This window comes from Ipomoea nil, unplaced genomic scaffold (genome assembly GCF_001879475.1).
Source record: "Ipomoea nil cultivar Tokyo-kokei standard unplaced genomic scaffold, Asagao_1.1 scaffold1102, whole genome shotgun sequence".
Lineage (NCBI taxonomy): Eukaryota > Viridiplantae > Streptophyta > Magnoliopsida > Solanales > Convolvulaceae > Ipomoea > Ipomoea nil.
This window is the reverse complement of record NW_017617530.1, coordinates 321211-346128: the sequence shown is the minus strand read 5'-3', so window position 1 is coordinate 346128 and position 24918 is coordinate 321211. Positions and strand designations below refer to the sequence as shown.

Here is a 24918-nt window from a genome sequence, read left to right as displayed (position 1 = left end):
GGCCTTACGGGCTAAGTTATGCCAAACTTCGGTATCATTTTCCAACTGGTAGTGCATCTGTGACCAGGAGAGTAGTGCACTCTCGGGTTGCACCACAGTGCGCACGAGAGATGTACTCTCGTGTTGCCTGGTCCATGTGCTCTCGTGTGAACCTGCACCCCAACGGTCTGAAACCCGAAAGTTCAGCCTGTTATACAGATTAAACTCATCTGTTACGGAATTAATACTATTTTAATTCCAATTTTAAATTCTGAGTTTAATCCTACTTAGTGGGTGGCTGTTACAGGTGTTACACAATTGGTTTAATACCAATTAAAAGCCATGTTGAATGCTATCCCTTCCAACAGCACTATATAAAGAGAGGTAGGGCAGAAGCATTTTTACACAACACAAAAAACGAAAGGAATTCCAGTAGCTTTCAGCTTCTCAAAACTCTGCTTCTACTCTCTTCTTTACCAACTTGTGTTCACTGCTTTGCTTTGTTTGTCGGGTTCCTTGTTTAGGTGCTTAAACAAGGAATCGTAGCACGTTTTATCCTAGGAAACCTAGGCTACAACGCTCCTAGCACTTGTGGGAGGTAGCAAATAAGGTTTTAAGGAAAAGAACTTCGTGTTCGAACTTGTGCTAAACCTATATCCAAACACTCCACCTTTTCCTTCCCAGATTTTCTTTTTTCCCATATAATATTAATCTTTTCGTAGGATTATTATTTTTGGGATTTTTCAACCTTATTAGCCAATAGTTTATTGCCTTCACTTGGCGTTCAACCTAAATTTGCCCAATTATACATTCACGATACAGAGAATGAGATAGAAAATCGCCGCAACTCTTTGAGGTATAATATTATGTTTTACTAAACTCTTTTAGGGCTTTAATTGGTTAATACGGAAATTCTTATATTATATATTATTATTTTTTTAGGCCGGAAAACAATGGATCTACATTGCATGTTGAGGTAGTTCATGACATTAAGCAAGTCCTAGATGACCCCAATGTTTTGGTTAAGTCATTTCGAATGGTTATGGAATCTAATCCTCAAAGTCAAATTAGAATGAGATTAATAGGAAAGAGGACTAAAGATGCCGGAACGTATGCGCTACCAACTACTTCGGAGGTTGCTGCTCTCATTGTTGGAGATTTAGACCCTTCCATGGGTGAACATGATATTGTTGTCGAGTCTAAATCTGGAGTACTGAAACGAATAAGTGAATTAAACCCAGCATATTTACCATTGCAATACCCAATCTTATTTCCATATGGAGAGGATGGTTTTAGGGAAGATATACATTTTGCAACACATGGTACTAAACAAAATTTTGCAAGAAAGAGTGTTTCTCAAAGAGAGTACTTCGTGTTCCGTATTCACGAAAGATCAAATGAGATCTGAACTATAATGTATGCTAAAAGGTTATTCCAACAATTCTTGGTTGATGCGTATACTATGGTTGAATCTTCGAGGTTGCTCTATATTAGGTCAAATCAAAAGCTTTGAGGTGTGAGGCGTAAAAAGGTCTCTCTGATGCGTTGACGCGAGGTGAAGTTCAACCTAGCTCTCAAGGTAAAAGAATAATATTACCTTCAAGTTTCACGGGAGGAACAAGATACATGATACAAAACTACCAAGGCGCCATGGCAATTTTCAGATTTATAGGTTATCCAAATCTATTTATTACTTTTACGTGTAATCCTAAATGGCCAGAGATACAACGCTTTTTGGAGAAAAGTAATTTGAAAGCTGAAGATCGACCGGACGTTGTTTGCCGGGTTTTCAAGATGAAGCTAGATTGTTTAATAAAAGAAATAAAAAAATGGGAAACTATTTGGTCACGTAAGGGCAGGTGCGTACCGTAATTCCTGTGAACTGACGTTTTTCATAAAATACGTATGCACCGAATCTTATAACTCAGAGGATCTAATTGTTTATTGACAGTTATATACACAATTGAGTTCCAGAAACGGGGTCTTCCGCATGCTCACATATTACTGTTCCTACAAGGGACGAGCGACTTTGCCAACCCTGCTTTTATGGACAGGATCATTTCAGCCGAGATCCCAGACAAGCTGGCAGACAATGAGTACTACAAAGCTGTCGAAGAATTCATGTTGCACGGCCCGTGTGGTGTTGCCAGGAGTAATTCCCCGTGCATGGTAAATGGCAAGTGTTCGAAGCATTTTCCAAAAAGATACATTGATGCATCACAATTTGACCAGGATGGTTACCCGTTGTATCGAAGAAGGGATGATAAGAGGACAATAAAAAAAAATGGAATAGAGTTGGATAATAGGTATGTTGTACCACATAATCGGTACTTGCTCTTGAAATACAAAGCCCACATTAATGTAGAGTGGTGTAACCAATCTAGGTCAATCAAGTACCTATTCAAGTATGTCAACAAGGACAACGACCGTGTAACTGCTGAGTTTTATAAGACTACGATGGATGAAGCTGGTAATGAGATTGTTGATGAAATAAACATGTACTATGACTGCAGATACATCTCTGCATGCGAGGCAGCATGGAGGTTGTTTAGCTTTGAAGTCCAGTACAGAACTCCCCCGGTTGAGCGACTAAGCTTTCACTTGCCTGACTGCCAATCAGTTGTTTTCCAAGACGATGATACGATTGATCATGTCCTCAATAGAGAGACCGTTGGGCAAAGTATGTTTAATGCATGGTTTGTAGCCAACCAGAATTTCAAAGAAGCGAGCTTACTAACTTACATTGAGATGCCTACCAAATTTGTGTGGAAAAAGGACATCCGTGAATGGCATCCAAGAAAGAAGGGTTTCTCAATTGGTCGAATATTCTATGTACCACCAGCTTCAGGTGAAATATATTATTTGAGGTGTCTATTGAACATAGTCCGTGGTCCAAAAGGTTTCCAAGATATTAGGACAGTTAACGGTGTTGAGTACTTGACCTTTAGAGATGCATGTTATGCTCATGGATTGCTAGACGATGATAAAGAGTACATTGATGCTATAAATGAAGCAAGATACTGGTCAACTGCACATTCATTGAGGAAGCTATTTGTTGTTTTACTAACATCCTCCTCAATTATTAGACCAGAAAATGTTTGGAATCAAGTGTGGCAACATTTGTGTGAAGATGCTCAACACTATCAAAAAAGAATATTAAAACAACAAGGTAATGTAACTTTTTTATGATACAATAAACTTTTCATCAATTTTCTTAGGTTATAATTATAACTATCTGGTTGTTGGTATCGTAACAGATTTGGTCTTAACAGAGGATGAGAAAAAGAACTTTGGATTGTTTGAATTGGAAAACCTTTTGGGGAAACAAAATAAGTCTTTAAAATACTACCCTCCCATGCCAATACCAACTACTGATAATTCAAGGTTGTTTCAAAATCATTTGGTTTTTGAAGAGTTATGTTACAATCGTGAACAGTTGAAGGAAGATGCTGAAGTGCTGTGTGCCAAACTAACGGAAGAACAGAGTCTCATTTATGATACTGTTATCCAAGACATTGCAGACAATAAAGGTGGCTTATTTTTTTGTTATGGATACGGTGGAACTGGAAAGACTTTCTTGTGGAGAGCGTTGTCAGCTGCAGTCCGATGCAAAGGTCAGATTGTTTTAAATGTCGCATCAAGTGGCATAGCTTCTTTGTTGTTACCAGGTGGTTGAACTGCACACTCAAGATTTGCAATACCTATTGCAATAAATGAAGACTCTACCTGTAACATTAAACAATGCAGCGACTTGGCTGAATTGTTGATAAAGACGAGTTTGATAATTTGGGATGAAGCTCCCATGATGCACAAACATTGCTTTGAAGTGTTAGATCGAACTATGCGGGATTTTTTGCGTTTTGTAGACCCTCATAGTGAAATGAAGACATTTGGTGGTAAAACAGTTGTTTTGCGGGGAGATTTCTGCCAAATCCTTCATGTAGTTCCAAAAGGTACACGGCAAGATATTGTGTCTTCAGCCATAAATTCATCATACCTATGGGATAGTTGCAAAGTTTTAAGGTTGACTAAAAACCTCAGACTAAGTTCGGTACCCAACGGTGGAAACCGGCAGGCATTACAAGAATTTGCTGATTGGATTGCTAATGTCGGCGATGGAAAGATGGGTGGGCGGAATGATGGTTTCGCAGAGGTTGAAATACCAAAGCACATGTTACTATCATCCGGAGGGGACGATATTAAAACAATTGTGCACAGTACATTTCCTATGTTTGCAAATGGAAACACTGACCCTGAGCACCTGCTAGGTCGTGCAATATTAGCACCAACGCTAGATGTGGTCAACGCAGTCAATGACTATATGACTGAGTTGCATAATGCCGAAAGCAGGTCATACTATAGTTCAGACGCAGTATGTAAAGCCGATGGCGACAACGGTATATTTGCAGATGTACACACACCGGAATTTCTAAACAGCATTAAGGTGTCAGGTCTACCAAATCATACACTGACTTTGAAAATTGGTTCACCAGTAATGTTAATGAGAAATATTGACCATTCTCTTGGTTTGTGAAATGGAACTCGGTTGATAATCACAAAGCTAGCAGACCATGTTATTGAAGGCGAGATACTGACTGGTCCTAACAAATGTACAAAAGTGTTGATCCCCCGAATGTCAATGTCACCCTCTGATCCAATATTGCCGTTCAAGTTTCAACGAAGGCAATTTCCATTGATGCTTTCATATGCAATGACCATAAACAAAAGTCAAGGACAAATGTTGACTCATGTTGGTTTAATACTAAAGAAATCGATTTTTGTACACGGACAGTTATACGTAGCTGCATCTCGGGTTAACAATCCAGATGGTCTCAAAATATTGATAGTAAAAGACTCAAGTTCAACTACTACATCAACCACTAATGTTGTATATCATGAAGTTTTCAATAATTTGTAATTTTGTAAAGTTCTCTTTTTTTAATACCATCAACTTGCAACTAATTGTAATATACCATTTTCATATTGTTTTTGTTGGATTCCCAAATATATTTCATTTATATGTTATAAATTTTAACGCATTAGTTCACACTATTTATAACATAACATACACACAATTAATACTTTTTAATTTACATATCGTGCAACGCACCAGTCAATTACTAGTATATATATATATATATATATATATATATATATATATATATATATATATATATAATTATTTATTTATATTTAGGTATAATAATGTGAGAACAAAATAAATTATCATTCTCATTAATCCATTATGGTAATTTTATGCTAATCTCTCTATATAGTTTATATTCATAATGTGTAATAGTATAATTGCACAATATTAATATTTTTACCTAATAATTATTATAGTAATTAAGGAATTAATTGCACAGATATTAGTATAATTAATTAATAATTATTATGATAATTAAGTTAATAATTACCTTAATAATAGTATAATTACAATTAAACATGGGTCGTTGGATTTTTTTATAACTATACAATTAATTTTATGATAATCTATATTTTTTTTTTATGGTTAAGGTGTAATACTATGAGAAGTAAATAAACTATTATCATTTCTATTTTTTTCGTGTAATTACTATGGTAATTTTATGGTTATATATATATATATATATATATATATATATATATATATATATGGAACCGCGCGGTGATGTTGTTCTGAATGTTGCTTCCAGTGGAATAACATCTTTGCTCCTGATAGGAGGCAGGACAATGCATTCCAGATTTGCTATACCACTCTCTTTGAACGAAGATTCCACGTGCAATATATCGCAAGGCATATTTTTTTTTATGATAACCTATATTTTTTTTTTTATGGTTAAGGTGTAATACTATGAGAAGTAAATAAACTATTATCATTTCTATTTTTTTCGTGTAATTACTATGGTAATTTTATGGTTATATATATATATATATATATATATATATATATATATATATATATATGGAACCGCGCGGTGATATTGTTCTGAATGTTGCTTCCAGTGGAATAACATCTTTGCTCCTGATAGGAGGCAGGACAATGCATTCCAGATTTGCTATACCACTCTCTTTGAACGAAGATTCCACGTGCAATATATCGCAAGGCATTGACCTTGCTGAGCTTATAATAATGAGCAAATTGATAATATGGGATGAAACACTAATGACACACAAACACTGTTTTGAGACTTTAGACAAAACTATGAGGGATTTATTGAGGTTCGCCATACTGGATAGTGCTGAAAAGACTTTTAATTTGGTGGAAAGACAATAGTTTTGGACGGCAATTTTAGACATATCCTACCTGTTATTCCTAAAGCAACAAGACTAGTAGTTGGATTCCCCAAACATACATTTGTATAAAACTTTTTTATTTTCTTTTTTTTTTTACCGTTCAGGTTGCATTTTCGCTCATTGGAAATTGTTCCAAAGCAATGTTCTTCCCTAGAGCATATATATACACAAAACATTAAACAAAATACAAAAATTACAAATTTGAATATAATTAAAATACAAATTACTTTATAATTTTAAATCCTAATGACTTGGAACTCTGAAACAGCCTTTTACTTTTGGCGTTTCAATAGCCGGTGCAACATAATGATTCAGATTCATTAATGTTGTATCCTTTTTAGAACTCCATTTGCTTCATAATTCTTCTATAAATACTACACTACCAACAACGCAATCCAACTCCATTTGCACAACATGAAAATCTCTCCAGGTTACGAGTGTTATAACCTACAAGAGTCAAATGTGAACAAGATTGCAAAACCTCAAACAGAATACTAAACTACAGACAACAGGTAAAGAACCAGATTGATTGGGATATGATCTAAAAAGTTTATTTATGTATTCTTGTGTGCTACAATATTATTTGCATTGTATAAATTTGTAATAATCCCTGTCTTTTTCCTCTAGATGTGACTGAGCATTTCAAATGAGGTGTCCTTGCAATATGATTTTGCTACTGTTCAACTTATTACCAATAGTTTCTCTCCTAGCAATAAGATTGGTGAATGTTGATATGAACTGGTATACAAGGTAAAATATTTAGTACTTAGTAGTCGATCGTAATTGTTTCTTGATATTTAACTAATTAATACTTAGGGAATGCTTCCCAGCGGACAAGAAATAGCGATAGAAAGGCTATCCGGGAGCTCAGTACATGGAGAAAAAGAATTCAAGAACGAAGTTGAAGTACAAGGATTTCATATTTCATACTCCGTATTTAAGAGCCAGATTCATAAGCCATTTTTTGCTCATATTTAAAAAATATTTTACTTTGACAATAAAGTTGAATTAGTAAAGAAATAAAGTGTTTTTCTTTATGAATCAGAGTAATAGAATTACTGGATTCACAAATAATTTATAAATAGAGCCAACAAAATTGGAGATAAATAATCATATGCATCATACTGATGTTGAATTGAATACAACAAAAAAAATATCAGATTATGCGATTACCACCAAAATAGCTTATTTTTAAATATTATATATGCTTATTTTTTGGAAAAAAAATAGATTATTTTTAAGAAGATTAGCACAGATTTGAGTTATGAATGTACTTAATTTGTGGAAAATTTCTTTGACCCTTTTTTAGGGAAGGGTTTAGAATTCTTAATCTCTCTGCATGTATCGGTCCAACTGTTTACAGTGCTCTTCAATATATATCTTCCTTTATTGATTTTCGGATGTTGCAAGATCTGTAAACGAAAGAGTTTAGGGTTTCAATGTATTTAACAAAATTATGTTTGTTGGTAGAAAGTATAATATTCATACTTATGAAGAATCTGCCTCTATAGCCATGGAAGATGATATATGCTGGTCGAAAAATTTAGGGCTTATATGGAATCAGAATGTACTAATTATTTAGGTTTTGCATGTGCAATTTTCGGAATTAGAAGGGATAGGTCTGTGTAGCCATGGGAGATGATATATGCTCTATCTCCATTTTTGTTGAGGGAGTGGGGAATTGTAGAGAAGTGCGAAGAAGGCAGGAGGGTTTGTAGCTGGAGACGCAGATTGCGGATAGATGGTGATGCTGAGGCAGAGAGGCTGCGGGACAGGGAGAGGACTGTAGGGATAAGAGACCGCAGGATCAAGAAGTCATCTTCATTCCATGATAACATAGAAAGAGAGACAGAGCGACTGAGAGATAGAAACGTCGAGTTGGGGAAGAAATGTTGAGGAGTGATATGTGTTTGGCGTGATGGTGTTATTCTAGATCCTTCATCCATTTCTTTTATTATTATTATTATTATTTTTATTTTTATTAAATTATTGATTATTGATATATTATTAAGATTACTACGGAAGTATGAAGTATCTTTTTGTTATATTAGGACTCTATCATCATTAGTATTCACCTATTACTAGTATTTGACCCGTGCGTTGCACGGTATGTTATTTAAAAATTTTTAATTGTGTGTATTTTATGTTAAAATTTGTGTGATATATTTGGGAATACAACAAAAAACATATGAAAATGGTATGTTACAAATAGTTGCTTCACAGAGGAAACTTACATATATTATTACACCTTTATAATTTATAATAATATATAATATAATTATATAATTATATTAATATATACGGAGTAGTACATTTAGAAACCCAGCATGAAGTATGCCAGAAGTTTCTTCCTTCTCGTTGAGATGAGAAGTGATGGGGAAACCTGACTTTCTTATTTCTCGATAACGATTCCATTTCTCTTGCTCAATTTCTTCCTTCTACAAATTTATTGCTCTCTTGTGTAAGTATTGTCCTCAAATTTTACTCATGGATGGCGATTGTTCATTGTACTTTCCTAATTCTAAGCTTGGTTCAGATTAATATTTTTGGACCTTTTTAACGCAATCTAGGTTTGTTCTTCAGAGCTTTATGTTGATTTTACAAATCTAAGTAAATATACTTATTTTCATCAACAGATCTAGCATGGTGACTCACAAAAGCCATCGATCCTTACTACGGTGACTCGCTCAGTCACTCGAAATTAACATTGTCTAGTATTTGCTTATTCTATTTCAGCTTAACACGTTCATTTTTGTAGAGATTTAATTTACAAAACAATGAGTAACTCTGGTATTTGTAAGCTTTTATATAGTTTCGTGATGCCTAACATTCAATAAACATGTTATAGAACTCAGATTTATATTGTCATATACAGTAACAGTAATCTAAAAGACTAAGTTTAGACTTTAGATGACTCTAGTTTTAATGGTTATTACTTGTTTTATGTTTAGGCTTGAATTAAAAAATATTACTTGTAGACAAAAAGAGTTGCTCACCATTCATAACAACACTGTGTTTCAAGTGAATCTTGGAATATAAAAAGATTTTCTTATAAATTCAATCTTATGTAATTAAAAACTGACACACATGTGAAATACTTAAAAAACTATTAATTCATACCATATTATTTACAATTTAAACTATAAATATTTTAATTATAATAAAAGTATTATAACAATGACCAGTAGAATATGACAGCTTAAATAAAATTGATAAGCAAGTTATTAATAATTATAAACATATAAATTAAAAATATTATATATTATAGATTATAGATATGGTAAGCCTAATATACTTAACTAAGGCATCATTTCCTAAACCTTGGTTACTACTTTTGGTTAAGGACATTTGGTCTTTGTTGACCTTATCTGTACTCTTTATCTTTGAATGTGGATGCATCATCTCCGATGTTAGCTTTCCATTTCTATTGTACGATACATACACACCGGGAAGCCTTGGTTTAGCACAATTCATGTGTTGACCTTATCTCCTACAAAATTAGAGGGTGTGATCTATGCCACCGTTCGCCATTTTCACGCAATTTCTATCTCTCTAACATATTCACGATGAAGAAACCCTGCCGCTGTGTCGCGATAGAAAGCTTACAGCTGCGGCTGGAATGTGGGAATCTGAGTGTAAGGTTGTTCCTCTACAAACATTTTCTAGGCTTTTCATTTATATAAAATCATTCGATGTTCTTGTAGTCATCGATCTGTTTTGATTCGATAAAACATCTTGAAGATGAAGATGATGAGATTTTGGGAGTCCATTTCAGACATGCAATAGTTGGGGGAATTGAATCTGAGTGTAGGGTTTACACGAATCTATTCTCGCATGTCCGATTGAGGGCCGAGGTCTATGAGCGAAGGTTTAGGGTTTTAAAATGTTTGACTCCAAGTTTGGTTTTCAGAATTGAATTCGTGGAAATCGTCGCTTTTAGCTACAATAGCTTCGGATTTCCCATAGTTTTCAGATAAGTTATCAGACACCTTCAATTTTAAGTGTATTTCAAAACATTATCTATAATTTGTTTGATTATTTTGCGATAATAATGTTCGTAGTCATATATCTGATGGTTTATTTCCTTTTTGTTTATGTTATTTCAGATTTATATCTTCTGCTATTCTTAGACCTTGACAGGAGGGTTTCACAGTTTTGGATACAGTTTCGAAGAAAGCTAAGTTTTCCTATTCTAACAGTTGAATATGTAATATTAGATGCATCATGACATGATTAGATGATTGCAGTAGATGATTGATTACATGCTTTGATAGTGTATTTAATGAATTTCTTGAAGAAATACCTTTTGTTGGACGACAATGTTTCCTCTTGGATCCAATCGTGCATGAAGATGTAATCTTCTTCATGGTCTGCAATAGCAATGCTTTACCTACTGTGTTTTTTATGATTTGAGTTTATTATATTCAGGCAACTGTTGTAAATCAAATATTGTTGTCCATGGTTTGGTATTTATAGAGCAGTTACATGAGTTTGTCTTGGAAGACACTAAAGTGTGCTTAATTATTTATGTTATCAATTACATAGAGAACCTGAAAGGTTGCTGTTTGTTATTAATGTTATATGCATTTTTTTCAATTACATAAAGAACCTGAAAGGTTACTGTGTGTTGTTAGGGTTTCCCATGTGTGGTGTTACTGTTCCCATTGATCTTGATATCAATTTTTCTGGGTAATATGTTCAAAATTGGTTTTTTTAGAGTATATTTAACTAAATCATAATCTATATAAATTGTAAGTAGTTTAAATTGGTTAGTCATTGACTGATTTGTAATTTGGTAATTCACTTTTTCTAATTCTATTTTTTTTAGAACATGTATAAGCCAATTTAAGTACACATTAATAAGAAAAAGTGTATGCAATTATGCTTAAATTTTTATAACATGTCACAGTTATTTAAAAACTGATTTAGTTGCCAATTTGAATAAGTATATGAGTTTTCCTTTATTTGAAAACACTAAATATTTATTTTTTTGCAGGGCATCTCGTAAATTGGGGCATCAAATAAAAACTAATAATCTCTACCACTGCAATATGAGGTCATGTTACTTTAGTATTTTAAATGTTTTTGGATATTAGGATGTGTTGTAATTATTTTTAATATTAAAAATAGTTTTTCTGTGAGTAAATGTATTCCTAAGACCTAATTTGTTCTAAACTTACCTTGATATTGCAGCTAAGCTGTTGAGGTTGATGATTTCGAATAAAATATGCCTGTTGATGATTTCAAATAAAATATGCCCCAAACTTAACAGTGGGAATCCCACAAGAGTATGCAGAAAAGATCATTTTAGGTTTTGAATTGTGAGTTTAGTATTGTATTTTTAATTGTGATCTTAAGAGTGTTTTGTAATAATAATACTTGTGGTCTTTTTATTTAATTTTTCATCTCATTTACTAACCACACTTTTTTTTGCACTTTTCAGGATGTTCAAATTTGTCTAAGAGACAGAGAATACACATTGGTGGTAATGTATTCTATGTGTAACAGACATAGAATACATATTGGTGGTAATGTTTTGACAGCCCAAGAAGGTTTTGGCAAAGAAGGTAACTATTTATAATTAGAAATCTTTTCCTAATTAAGTGGTAAGTTGTGCATAGATCAAATTCATATAGTATTCTACAACTAAATAGAACTTCTCAATCTACAATATTATACATGGCCTAAAGTATTCTCTATCCATCTGTGTTTCTGTTTTTCTTCTCTTCATGCATAACCTCTTTGTTTCTGGTTTTTTTTCTCTTCATGCATAACCTATGTGGCTTGAAATTGGTTGATCCACTCTTGTTGCAATGATACTATCACTTGATATTTGTGATTGGTTGCTATATTTGTATACCACCCGCCTGCGAAATAGAAACAGAAACACAAAGACAGTAATGATGGAAAAATAATACATTTGGGATAGTTATATATTATTCTCTACATGTTTGTGTCATATGTTATTCTCTACATGTTTGTGTCTGTGAAATGCTATTTTCCAGATTGCTACTATCCTGAGTTAGCAATGGCATTTCATTACTGTGATAGGGTATTGTATTGCTAGTCCTTTCACCTGCAAATGAAATAAATAGCATAGAAAGCATGCATTTAACACATACTGTAAAGATTTGACAAAAGAAAAAACATCTTAAAATGTTAATAGTTCACATACACATATGATTAACCTAACGTAGACCAAATATTCTTCATGAATCTGACTGGTCCATGTGAATATGACTCCAAGATTGGTCCTGCAAAACGAAATTTAAAAGAATCCAATTATAGACAATGTAAACTAATCCTTCATAGTTCGTATTAAAAGTGCCACAGGGCACAATTGATCAACAATGTTATTGGGAAACACAACCAAGAAACATCAACCAAAGGCATTAAATAAGCACACTGTTAGTTGGAAAAATATGTGTTTTACAAATATTGTTTCTCTTTTCTTTTTTCTTTTTTTCCTATGTAGACTGTTAGGTTCCTGAATAGAAAAATGAATAAAAGCACTTCATTATAAAAAATAAAGCAGTGAAAACTGCACCAAATTTTACTTCTGCACATGATGTTTCTCCTGTATTCTTTTTATTTTTCTAAGCACACTGTTAGGTTCCCTGAATAGAAAAATATCAAAACACACAATTAGCAGGAAAAAAAAGCTCATAAAAATGGTCAAAATAGCAGTTTTACACATGTTCATCAGTCATGTTTTACACATTGTTTCTCTTTTTTTTTTTTTTGTCTATGTAGACCGTTAGGTTCCTGGGGCAATTTAAGAACCATAACTTCATTCCTAAAAGAAAAAAAAAATTAAATCTAAATTGTTAGGAAAATTGAATGAAATAAAAAAATTAATCTAATCTTGGCTGTAAAGAAAGTAAATATGCAAACAATGAATTGTATACCTTTCCTATCTCCTCATGAGTTGGCTCCTTCATCTCCTGAGTATATGCTTCTCCTCCACTGATAGTTCCACTTCCATGTGCTTTGGCTACGGCTGTGGAGTAGATATTGGATGTTTTCCCTGCCGGTAGGCTCTAATTCGACGCTGATCCCTTTTCGGCGAGGCTTCAGGTATAATTCGGCTGATCCCTTTTCGGCGAGGCTTCGACGCTGCTCCGTTTCCGGCGAGACTTCTGGTATAACTGCTGGCCTGCATGACTTAGTATTTGTATTGAAGACTGAAACTTGATAGTCTTTGCATTGAAGAGAAAGTGATGTATATATAGAGGTTTAGATATAATTGCTTCCCTACCGTTAGTTAACGAAAGGGCAGAAATCGATTGGTCTGCAATTAATTACTTTGGAAAGACAAATCCGACTCTTCACCATAAATATTATATGGGAAAATGAAGAGTACACAGGGCTTAAACTTATAAATTGAATCTGATTGTCTTATAAAAAAATCTTGGGCGTAAAATAAATAGAAACAAAATATTTAGTTTAAATATTTTTTGGTAACCGATGAGTTTACACGTTCTTCTAAGCAAAATGATATAAATATTTGATACTCCTCAAAACGACGTAGTATTGTTTGGGCGGGAATTTTTTGCTCCTATTGTTTTGCTTTAATATATATAGAGATTATTATTAGTAATTAGTATTCGTTACCTATTATTATTAGTTTCGTCTTGTAATAAGTTTACTATTCACTACTATATATACTCCTGTACAGACTCATTATTATTGATTCAGATATATCGTATCCTCATCTGGTATCAGTAGGTTTCTCTCTCCTCTCTCTAATGGCGCACCTCGGATCTGATGACGGCTCTGTTGGTAGTTCTGAACGGACCGTTTCCGAGGCCGCGCTTGTTGCACCGCTGCAGTCGGGGGTGTCTTTCTCTTCGGCGCATCACTTCGTATCCATCAAGTTGACATCCCGCAATTTTTTGTTTTGGCGTACTCAGCTTCTTCCGTTCTTGGATGGCCAAGGGTTGTTGGGTTTTGTCGATGGTACTTCGGTATGTCCGCCGATCATCGCGCTTGCCGTGCCGCCTGCCGAGGGAGCTGTTCCTGCCGTGCCTTCGTCGGCTTCGTCTTCCGCTGCTCGGAGTGCATGGCTCCGTCAAGATAAGGCCGTGCTCTCCTTATTAATCTCATCCTTGTCCGACGAGATGATGCACCTCGCAATCGGTAAGTCCACTTCTCGGCATTTGTGGTTGGCAATCGAACAGGTTCTTGGTTCGACTACACGGGCTCGTGCCCTCCGGTTGGTGGGCGAGTTGCAAGGATTACGGCAGGGGGATGCTTCGATCCCGGACTATCTTGGCCGTGCGCAGGTGCTTATCGAGGATTTAGCGCTTGCCAGCCGTCCGGTGACGCTAGAGGATCAGAATATGTATATATTCCGAGGCTTGCGGTCCGAATATCGTCCTTTGGTGGTGTCGCTCACAAGGGGTGCTCCGGTGTCTCTGTCCGAGCTATCCGATTTTCTTGTTTCGCAGGCTTTTATATGTGCCGATGATGCTAGTGATGTTGCTGCTGCTCCGGTCGCCATGGCGGCTCAGCGAGGTGGAGGCCGTTCGGGCGGGCAGCAGCGTGGAGGCGGCAACCGCGGCCGTGGTCGCAGCAAAGGGCGTGGCCGTGGTCGTGGCGGTGCCGGGGCTGTCCAGTGCCAGATCTGCTCCGGCGAGGGCCATTCGGCCGCTTCGTGCTTTCGCCGGTACGATGGAGCTCCGGGGCCGAGAGCGCATGTTGCGTATCCTGTGGATGATGCGGCTTCGGTTAGCACTCAGCAATGGTTTCCCGACACTGGTGCGTCGAACCATGCCACCCCAGATCCGTCTTTGATGTCCTCGACGCTCACTTATAACGGTCCGGATCATCTTCGTGTTGGTGACGATAAGTGTTTACCTATTGTTGGTACTGGTTCGTCTTCGGTAGCCTCTTCTAAAACACTGTTTCGGTTGTCTGATGTTCTTTTTGTTCCTGGGCTTTCTGCGTGTTTATTATCTGTGCAACGGTTTGCCCGTGATAATAATGTATTCTTTGAATTTCACCCTGATTGTTTCTTTGTGAAGGATCGTTCAACCAGGGAAGTTCTGTATAGAGGGCAGGCTTCGGGGGGTCTCTATTCTTGGCCTGTTTCTCGTTCGAGTCCCGCTGCGGTAGTGGCTTTGCGTGTCTCCTCTGACGTTTGGCATGGTCGGTTGGGTCACCCTCATCCTCGTGTCTTGCGGCAGATTTTGAATTCGTGTTCCATTGATTCTAGTTTTAGTAATAGTTCGATGTCGTGTCGTGCTTGTATGCTTGGGAAATCATCTCGGTTTCCCTTGCCTCGTGTCAATACTACTACGTCGCATGTTTTAGAGCTTATTTATACTGATATTTGGGGCCCAGCGCCTTTTCTTTCTGTCAATGGTTTTCGTTATTTTGTTTTGTTTGTTGATGACTACACACGCTATGTATGGTTTTATCCTATGCGATTAAAAACTGATGTGTATGCTATCTTCGAGCAGTTTCGGTCACTAGTTGAGCGTTCATATGGTCGTAAGATTGTCTCTATACAATCTGATTTAGGGGGAGAGTATAAACGGTTGCACCATACTTTCGTCTCTTTGGGTATCAATCATAGGCAATCTTGTGCCTATACCCATGAGCAGAATGGTAGAGTTGAGCGTCAGCATCGTCACGTTGTGGAAATGGGTCTGGCTCTCTTGGCTCAGGCTTCGGTTCCACAGCGATATTGGGATTATGCCTTTGAGACTGCGGTCTATCTCATCAATAAAATGCCTACTCGAGTTCTAGACAATGTCAGTCCTCATTATCGTTTGCATCATTCTAATCCTTCTTATTCCTTCTTGCGTGTGTTTGGCTGTCTCTGTTATCCTCTGTTGTGCCCGTACAATCGTAACAAGTTGCAGTATCGGTCATCCCCGTGTGTGTTTCTTGGTTATCCGTCTTCATTTCGTGGCTATCGTTGTTTAGATCCTGCTACTAACAAGGTATTCATTTGTCGTCATGTACGGTTTGATGAGACCGTATATCCGTTTGCTTCTTCTATGCCTTCTCAAGTCTCTAGCTCTCGCCCGGTTGAGCCGTGGGGTGTTGGTGCCGTTCGGGTTGGTGTTGGCTCCGATGTTTGTCCCACTGGACCTGATCCTCATCCGGAGTTGGACGCGGATTCCGGGGCTGCCGCAGCTGGTTCAGATTCTCGCACCGTGACTGCTACGGCTCCGGAAGGGGCGGTCTCGGGTGCTCCTACTGCGCCCAAGCGAGGCCGCCGTACGGCGAAGCCTGTTCAGCCTCGGTCTCATGTCATGGCAACCTGTTCTCAAGGACCGACGCAGCATGTGGCTCTTATGATTGTTCCTGAACCGACTTGTTATTCTCAGGCAGTTCGGTATCCGGAGTGGCGTGAGGCCATGGATCTTGAGTTTAATGCGTTGCTCCAGAATCACACTTGGCGTCTGGTTAGTCGTACACCTGGCATGAATGTTGTGGGGTGCAAATGGGTGTTCAGAACGAAGCGTAAGGCCGATGGCACGATTGAGCGGCACAAGGCTCGATTGGTCGCAAAGGGTTTCAATCAAGTCGCTGGGCAAGACTTTTTTGAGACTTTTAGTCCTGTTGTCAAACCCACCACCGTGCGTCTTCTTCTCTCTTTAGCCGTTTCTCGCGGTTGGGTCATTCGGCAGTTGGATGTTCACAACGCCTTCCTCAATGGTAATCTTGCAGAGACAGTTTACATGAGACAGCCGCCCGGTTATGAAGTCCAGTCACGGCCGGATGATGTGTGTTTGTTACAGAGGTCACTCTATGGTCTTAAGCAGGCTCCTCGAGCGTGGTTCAATAGGTTGCATGCTTTCTTGGTGTCGGTTGGTTTTTCACCCTCCAAGACTGATGTTTCTTTATTCATCTATACTCGTGCCTCTATTTGTTTATATTTGTTTGTCTATGTTGATGATATCCTTGTTATGGGATCTGATGCTTCGTGTGTTACTCGGCTTCTTACTGACTTAGCCTCGGAGTTTAAGATTCGTGACATGGGTGCTCCGTCTTTTTTTCTTGGCATTGAGACGGTCTCCAAGGATGGTGGTTTGTTTCTTTCTCAGCAGCGATACATGCGAGATATTTTGAGCCGTGCAGGTATGGTGGACTGTAAACCGTTGGTTACTCCGATTCCTGTGTCCCGTCCTTCTTCTGATTCTGTGGTTCCCTATGCGGATCCCACGCAGTATCGCAGTCTTGCTGGGGCTCTACAGTATCTTACTGTTACTCGTCTGGATCTCTCTTTTGCCGTGAATCGGGTCTGTCAGCATATGCACTCTCCAACCACTGAGCATTGGGCTATGCTCAAGCGTGTTCTGCGGTATGTAAAAGGAACTCTGCACTTTGGTCTTTTTATTCATCCTTCCTCCTCTGTTGCGGTTCATGCCTTTTCGGATTCGGACTGGGCTGGTGATCCAGCTGACAGGAAGTTTACTAGTGGTTTTGCGGTTTTTCTTGGTGGCAATCTGATTTCCTGGTCTTGTCGGAAGCAACGCACGGTTGCTCGTTCGTCTACAGAGGCTGAATACAAGGCTCTGGCTAATGTCTCTGCGGAGGTCACCTAGTTGGTTTCTCTGTTGCACGAGCTTGGAGTGTCATTGGCTGCTCCTCCCACTCTCTGGTGTGATAATTTGGGTGCGACTTATCTCTGTTCCAACCCGGTGTTCCATGCTCGTACAAGCATGTGGAAATTGATTACCACTTTGTTCGTGACAAAGTGGCGAAGAAGGAGTTGCAGGTTAGCTTCATTTCCACAAAGGATCAGCTCGCTGATGTGTTCACTAAAGCTCTCCCTGGTCCGCGTTTCTCTACTCTATGTGGCAAGCTCAATGTTGTTGCTAGTCCACCTTGTGCTTGAGGGGGAGTATTAGGACTCTATCATCATTAGTATTCGTTACCTATTATTATTAGTAATTAGTATTCGTTACCTATTATTATTAGTATTCGTCAAGTAATAGGTTTACTATTCACTACTATATATACTCCTGTACAGACTCATTATTATTGATTCAGATATATCGTATCCTCATCCGTTATACTGTATGGAGTATTTCTTTTCCAATTATTTTTCTTCAAATTTATATATTTACAACACTAAATTCTACAACTCTAAAATTGAAATATAATATATCAAATTCATGGATTTAAATAAATAATTATTTACTAAGTAGCTTGTGATCTGTTGGTATTGGGTTGCTCCTCTAAGTGGAAGGTGATAGGTTTAAACCTCATTTGAAGCAAATAGTGTGTATATGTAGGGTATCCATTTCCTTTTAAAAAAAATAAATATATAATTATTCAAAAATTATTAGAAATATATGTACTTATTGATATATGCATTTTTTCTTACTTTCAACCTCATATGTAATGTTTCATTTTTAGTATTGATACAATTTTTTAATCATGATCTAGCTTTTTATTTCTTTCACATTTTGTACATTTAAATTTTCAGAAAATGTTAATTCATAATTAGTACAAAGTCAAATACAAATGTTATACTAAAAAAATCCGTTTCCAGATTAGCAAATACAAAGTTTTAATATGCGGAGAGCGTAGAGGTTTTTTAAATACTATGCTAAATTTTGTATACAAATAAATTTTTAATAATTTGTAATTTTATTTCTTTTCAATGCTATCAAATATTTTTAGGCCAAGATTGATGTTCGATTAAAGTTTACCTTAACCCTATCAAAATAGGATGTTGAAGTATTAAGACCAAGATTAGGCCAAGATTGAGATAACAACATTGAAAATCGTAATAATCGAACAAGAACATGAAGAACAATTATGGATGAGAGTAAACCTAGCTTGCTAGGATTTATGTAGATTAAGACTAACATTATCCCAATTACGAATGGTGTTGTATCAAATCAAAGCCAACCGTGTGTTTATGGTGTATTTCAATGATCGGTATCTACACCCTTAAGCGTAGTGACAAATGGTTAGTATGCCATATAATTTTTTAATAATTTATTTCATCCAACATGTAGATTCTTTTAATTTTGTTCATATAAACCACAATTATCTATCAATAATATTTGATATTACAATATAGATTATGGCCCTGTTTGGTAAAATGGCTGTTAGCTAATAGCTGTTAGCTGTTAGTTGATTGTGTTAATTAGATGGTATAAATAGTTGATAACATTAGCTGATTGTAGAAAAGTGTTTGGTAAATTAGCTGTTAGCTGATAGTTGTTTGGTATAATTTCTTTTTTCAAAAAGCTAATTGAAAAAGTTGCTTGGAGTAGCTTTTTGAATTTTAGCCTTTTGGAGTTGCAAAAAGCTAATTAACCAAACATTTATATTGATATTTTAACTAAATCAAACAATTAATAGTGGTCAAATAAGCCAAAATTGGCCTATAGGCCATTTTTTTACCAAACAGGGCCTATATACTTTTCATCAGCTTTCAAAAAAATATACTTTTCATCATATCTTTGTAAATGTTATAACAATTACTAATATTAATTTATAATAAAACATAGCCCGTGCATCGCGCGGGTGACATACTAGTTATTCCTAAAGCAACAAGACCAGTAGTTATCGGAGCAATTATTAATTCTTCATACCTCTGGACAAATTGCAAGGTATTAAAGCTCACAAAGAACTTGAGACTATGGACCTTAGCTTCAAAGGAAGATAGACAAACAATTGATTGGTTTTCAAAATGGATTGCAGACATCGGAGATGGGATTGTAGGGGTTGTAAACGGCGGTTCATTTGACATCGATATTCTGGCATAGTTTTTGTTGAAGTGTGGACACGATCACATAGCAACTATAGTGGAAAACACCTTCCCACGCTGGAGATATGACATGCTTGATGAGTCACAGCTAGAAGGCCGAGCGATCATCTCGCTGACTTTAGATGTCGTTGATCAAATTAATCAGTACATGTGCGACATGAATACTGCAGAAGGACAAACATATTTAAGTTGTGACTCTTTGTGTAAGGCAGAATCAGACAATGAAAGTCTATCAGAAGTACATACTCCTGAATTCTTAAATAGTTCGAGATTGCCGGGTTTTCCTAATCATTCATTGACATTAAAGGTCGGTGCACCTGTTATGTTATTGCGGAACATAGTCCACTCTCTTGGTATAATATTTGTAATAGGACGCGGCTCATCATCACAAGAATGGCAGATCACATTGTCGAAGCAAGAATAGTTAATGGGACACATGGAGGAACCAAAGTTCTTATCCCTCGATTGTCTCCCACTCCTTCTGATACGAGATTGCCCTTCAAGTTCCAGCGTAAACAATTACCGTTGATACTTGCATATGCAATGACTATCAACAAAAGCAAAGGCCAAACACTAACTCACGTTGGGTTATTGCTAAAAAAACTGGTCTTTAATCACAAACAATTGTACATGACTTTCTCCCGAGTCACCCATCCTGATGGCCTGAAGGTGTTAGCTCTAGACGAGGATGAAAAAGATTGTGTTGCGACTACCAATTTCGTTTACAAAGAGGTTTTCAATAATGTGTAAATACAATCGTTGATATTATGTTTTTTTTTTTTTTTAAATGACAAAATTGCTATGTATCTAGACAAAAATATATCTTCTAAGCAAATGAATTAGGATAACAATTGATTACTATAACTAGATTGCTAAAGAACGAGCACATTTGTCTAATTTATAAAAATCTTAAACAACCGCATGCGTACATCTACACATTAGCTATTAATTTGAGCAATTATTTGCTCGAATTCAAGCAATGATATCATCAACAAACATAAATGATCCAGACCATATTTTCAACTGCACTATATAATGTTTGATGTTATAATTTAAAAAATTGTATAATGACCCGAATATTTTTAATATATTATAACAAATCAATTCTGTGCATCGCACGAGTGAAAATACTAGTTTGGAAAATAACAATTAAGTCATCGAACTCAAATAACCCCCAAATAAGCCATTGAACCCGACCAAAAAAAAAGACAAATAAACATTTTTAACCAGTTAACTCCTGATTTTTGCTTACCGAATTGCCAAACGTTTATTTTAATTACATTTTTTTTTATTATAATCCACCTATATAGTAATATATTTTAAAGTAAATATAGTCAAAATAATTTTTTCTTGTCTAGATCTAATTTATTTATTTATTATTATTTTTAAAACAGAAGATCTAGTAAAAAATAATAATAAATAAATAAATAAAATCTCGACAAGACAAAACTATTTTGATTATAATTATTTTGAAATATATTACTACGTAGGATTATAATAAAAAATTGTAAATAAAATAAACATTTAGCAATTCAGTCAGCAAAAATCTGAAGTTAACCTTTTAAAAATATTAAATGCTCATTTTTTTCCGGGTTCAATGGCTTATTTGTTTTTTTTTTTTTTATATTTCTGGATTTAATGGCTTATTTGAGAGTTATTTGAGTTGGATGGCTTAATTATTGTTTCCCAAATAATTTAGTGGTTTATTTTTATATTATCCCTATTATTAGTATATAAAATTTATATATTTAGAAACTACATTAAAATTTAAATAAACAAAAAAAATTAAATTTAAAGATAATTAAAAACTAATAAAGAAAATAAGTAAAAAATAAATAGTTAATTTGATCAATAAAAAGTAAATATGACAATACAAGTAAAATAGGAAAGATGTAGAATTAGAATAGAAAATTGTTATGTTTTTCCATATCTTTTTCTAATAAAATCGTTACATGGTCTTTCTAATGTAATCTTAAAAATGGATGTTCTTTTTATATTTTTATTTCAAAGGATACTCGTGAATTGGTAGGCACTGTGAGTTAATAAAAAAAAAAAAAGTGTTACAAACTAATTAAATAACAAAAATTAATATAATAATAACAAATCACATAGTAAATATTAAGAAATGATTTTTCATGGTAACATAAAATTACTCAATATTTTATGATCAGAGTACAGCTTGTGTGGATCCAAATATATATCTGCCAACGTTTTCAATGCCGTTCAATCCATTTGTTTTAATTAACGTTGTCATTTTTCAGGACCTACCTACAATTATTGAAATAATGGCAGAGAAAAAAAAAATCAAATTGGCTAATACTTGACATGTCATTTTATTTTGGCGCTTATTTTTTAATCATTTATCCATCTTCAACACTTGTGTTAGGTCATTTCATTGTGAAACATATTTTAAATATTTACTTAATATTTTTAATGAAAATGTAAAAAAAAAAAAAAATTAAAAAAAATTAAGTTAACCAATATTACATTTTCTCTAAAACTATTACTTGTTTAACTTCTTGAAAAGTATTAGTAAAATAGTTTTCGGTGAAAAATGTAATTATTATTTTTTTTTGAAAACAAAAATGTAATAATTAATTCATAGAAAAGTATTTTATGTTTTGCCAAAAAAATTCACACATTTGAGATATGTTTCACAGGAGACAATTTTACGTAAAACTAACCATCTATCTATAATCTATGAGTAATGCTAGGCTTCCTATAAAATTCATTTTTCTACTATTAAATACTCTCATATTATATTGGATTATTTTTTCTATTTAATTATTTACAAATTTACAAATTTATTGTGGTATTCACAAATTCACGATAATTAATTTTTTAAAGACCAATGCAATATATCATGTAGGGGGTACGGTGAAATCACGCACCTTAACAAGGAAATCCACGCATATTAAGTTTCAACAAATACTCACATTAAGCACATAACTCACGCACTTTAAATACAAACCCAACGCACCTTAAGCACAAAAATCACGCGCACCTTAAAAAGGAAAACTACGCATAAATTTGACCTAGATGCAAAACTTATCAAATTGTCACCGCATTTTTTTTTAATATATTGGTAATCCTTGACGTTGATTTAAGCCAGATCAATGACTCAGATTTAACCGCACAACTGCACCTGGGCTATATATATATATATATATATATATATATATATATATATAATTAGTATAGAAAATGGCAAGTAGTTTGTAGTTCAATGGTACCTCTATAACTTCTAAATGGGAGGTCAAAAGTGAGAGTTAGTAATCTAAAGACTCCAACAAAAAAGAGAAACATTTTACAAATACGTATAGTTTATCAATTTAACAAATATAGAGTAAACTTTTAACAAAGAGGTTTTTTTGTATGTGTTTGATTTTGTTCTTTCACTTTGGTAATACTATTCCAATCAAATACTTACTATTATATCAAAAGTTATAACACGTGTCCCGAAAGGAATGGTTAAGCGAGTTGAGCATAATTCTTATACCAAAAGGTCATGAGTTCAATTCTTGCCAACATTACTCGGTCAAGCATGTTTCATGAGGTCATTCCTAATTTCAATACAGTTTACCTCTCATGTATAGTTTGTATGCTAAAATTACACCGAAGCAAGATTTAGGCAGTGATAATTTTCCTCGTTATTTTTTTTTTTACTTGTACAATAGTCCGCTTCTAATTAAGATGGAAATGATGACTTTAATTTGTAGAAAATCTATAGCACAAGCAACATCATTGCTGACACTTTAATTTGTCCACCCTAACCAAATAAACCATGACTTCATTGAGTTAGATGGATTAGATTTTTCAGATATTTTCCAAAAGAGTCCAAGAAAAAATCTATTTCACAATTCCCAGTATGGTAAGCATGGCATTTTTGGGAGAAAAAGAGTTCATAATTATTAGGGCCACCAATTTGCTTTTTGATCATATATATATATATATATTGCAATGACAGGCAGGATGGAAATGGATATTCATTGCAAGTCACATAGCTCCAAATGCATTATTAATTATAAGCAAATGCAATGTCAAGTGTTTCCAAATACATAATTGTAATTACAAAAATGTAATCACATTTTCTCTTTAATTTTTTACTCTTGATGATATTAGATTGACGGATGTAGTTCATATCCAAATATGCGTTTTGGATGAAGAACGCAGTTAATCGGCTCAAACTAAAAAATCAATAGACAATCCTTAGTGGAGTCAGAATTTAAAACTTTGTGATTATAAAGAAAATTATCCTATCAACTCGGATTGGGTTGTCTCTATTTGAAATTTTATTTTAAACGTTAATCTTGTTGACAATGAAAAAGAAAAACACTAACAAAGATAATAATGACTTTCCAAATATATATATATATATATATATATATATATATATATATATATATATGTTGGGAAATTGGTCAGAATATGTCGTAGATCTAGGCTACTGTTTATATAGGCTGAGTATAGAAGAAATCCTGAATCAATCGGTGACGTGCGCAAGACACTACCTTAAAAGCAAATATTGCCCGGAGACGGTAACAGTCTTACCGGTTGCTTTCGACCAGTTAACACCGAAGCTCAGGATTGCAAAAGAGAAGAAGAGAAGAATATATTGAGCGTTTAGAGCTCAGGGAGGAGCAGGGTATTTATAGCTATAGAATTACCTGCTCCTCCTCTCTTAGCCATTAAATTTCCACTAAAATAGGGGAGTTGTGGAGAGGACCACATTTGTAGGAGTTAAACCTCACTCCAGAATTTATTGTGGATGGAAATAATTCACACTTATTTGGGTGTTATTCCCAACATCCCCCACACACTCAACAAGTGTGAATGCAGTCGATGTTTGAGCGGAAGTGAGCGCTGACTTTAATGCCAGTGGTTTAAACCTTGAACTGACACGTAGTGACTTGAGTAAC

The 24918-nt window shown here is 35.2% G+C and overlaps 3 protein-coding genes across 3 annotated transcripts; all 3 read left to right on the top strand.

The window, feature by feature from the left end:
* The first annotated feature begins 1051 nt into the window (after positions 1 to 1051).
* Positions 1052 to 4513, top strand: LOC109183302. The gene is made up of 4 exons (XM_019333394.1): positions 1052 to 1301; positions 1931 to 3148; positions 3237 to 3593; positions 3699 to 4513. The coding sequence occupies exons 1-4, from the start codon at positions 1052 to 1054 to the stop codon at positions 4511 to 4513; spliced, it is 2640 nt and encodes an 879-aa protein (XP_019188939.1).
* A 5057-nt stretch (positions 4514 to 9570) lies between these two features.
* LOC109183295 lies at positions 9571 to 11277 on the top strand. Its single transcript, XM_019333388.1, has 3 exons — positions 9571 to 9890; positions 9960 to 10228; positions 10362 to 11277. The coding sequence occupies exons 1-3, from the start codon at positions 9822 to 9824 to the stop codon at positions 10390 to 10392; spliced, it is 369 nt and encodes a 122-aa protein (XP_019188933.1). The 5' UTR covers positions 9571 to 9821; the 3' UTR covers positions 10393 to 11277.
* Positions 11278 to 14003: 2726 nt separating this feature from the next.
* Positions 14004 to 17816, top strand: LOC109183300. Its single transcript, XM_019333393.1, has 4 exons — positions 14004 to 15504; positions 15781 to 16077; positions 16189 to 16603; positions 16724 to 17816. Exons 1-4 carry the CDS (start codon positions 14004 to 14006, stop codon positions 17814 to 17816), a joined length of 3306 nt encoding a protein of 1101 aa, XP_019188938.1.
* The last annotated feature ends 7102 nt before the right edge of the window (positions 17817 to 24918 follow it).

Excerpts from the sequence above, each read along its gene's own strand:
- LOC109183302 (XM_019333394.1), top strand. The coding sequence starts at position 1,052 with ATGAGATTAATAGGAAAGAGGACTAAAGATGCCGGAACGTATGCGCTA. Across the intron at positions 1,302-1,930 it reads TATACATTTTGCAACACATG|TTATATACACAATTGAGTTC; the intron begins GTACTAAACAAA and ends GTTTATTGACAG. Across the intron at positions 3,594-3,698 it reads AGCTGCAGTCCGATGCAAAG|ACTCTACCTGTAACATTAAA; the intron begins GTCAGATTGTTT and ends CAATAAATGAAG.
- LOC109183300 (XM_019333393.1), top strand. The coding sequence starts at position 14,004 with ATGGCGCACCTCGGATCTGATGACGGCTCTGTTGGTAGTTCTGAACGG. Across the intron at positions 15,505-15,780 it reads TTCGATGTCGTGTCGTGCTT|GGGGAGAGTATAAACGGTTG; the intron begins GTATGCTTGGGA and ends AATCTGATTTAG. Across the intron at positions 16,078-16,188 it reads CTTCTTGCGTGTGTTTGGCT|ATCCTGCTACTAACAAGGTA; the intron begins GTCTCTGTTATC and ends ATCGTTGTTTAG.
- LOC109183295 (XM_019333388.1), top strand. The coding sequence starts at position 9,822 with ATGAAGAAACCCTGCCGCTGTGTCGCGATAGAAAGCTTACAGCTGCGG. Across the intron at positions 9,891-9,959 it reads TGGAATGTGGGAATCTGAGT|TCATCGATCTGTTTTGATTC; the intron begins GTAAGGTTGTTC and ends ATGTTCTTGTAG. Across the intron at positions 10,229-10,361 it reads GGATTTCCCATAGTTTTCAG|ATTTATATCTTCTGCTATTC; the intron begins ATAAGTTATCAG and ends ATGTTATTTCAG.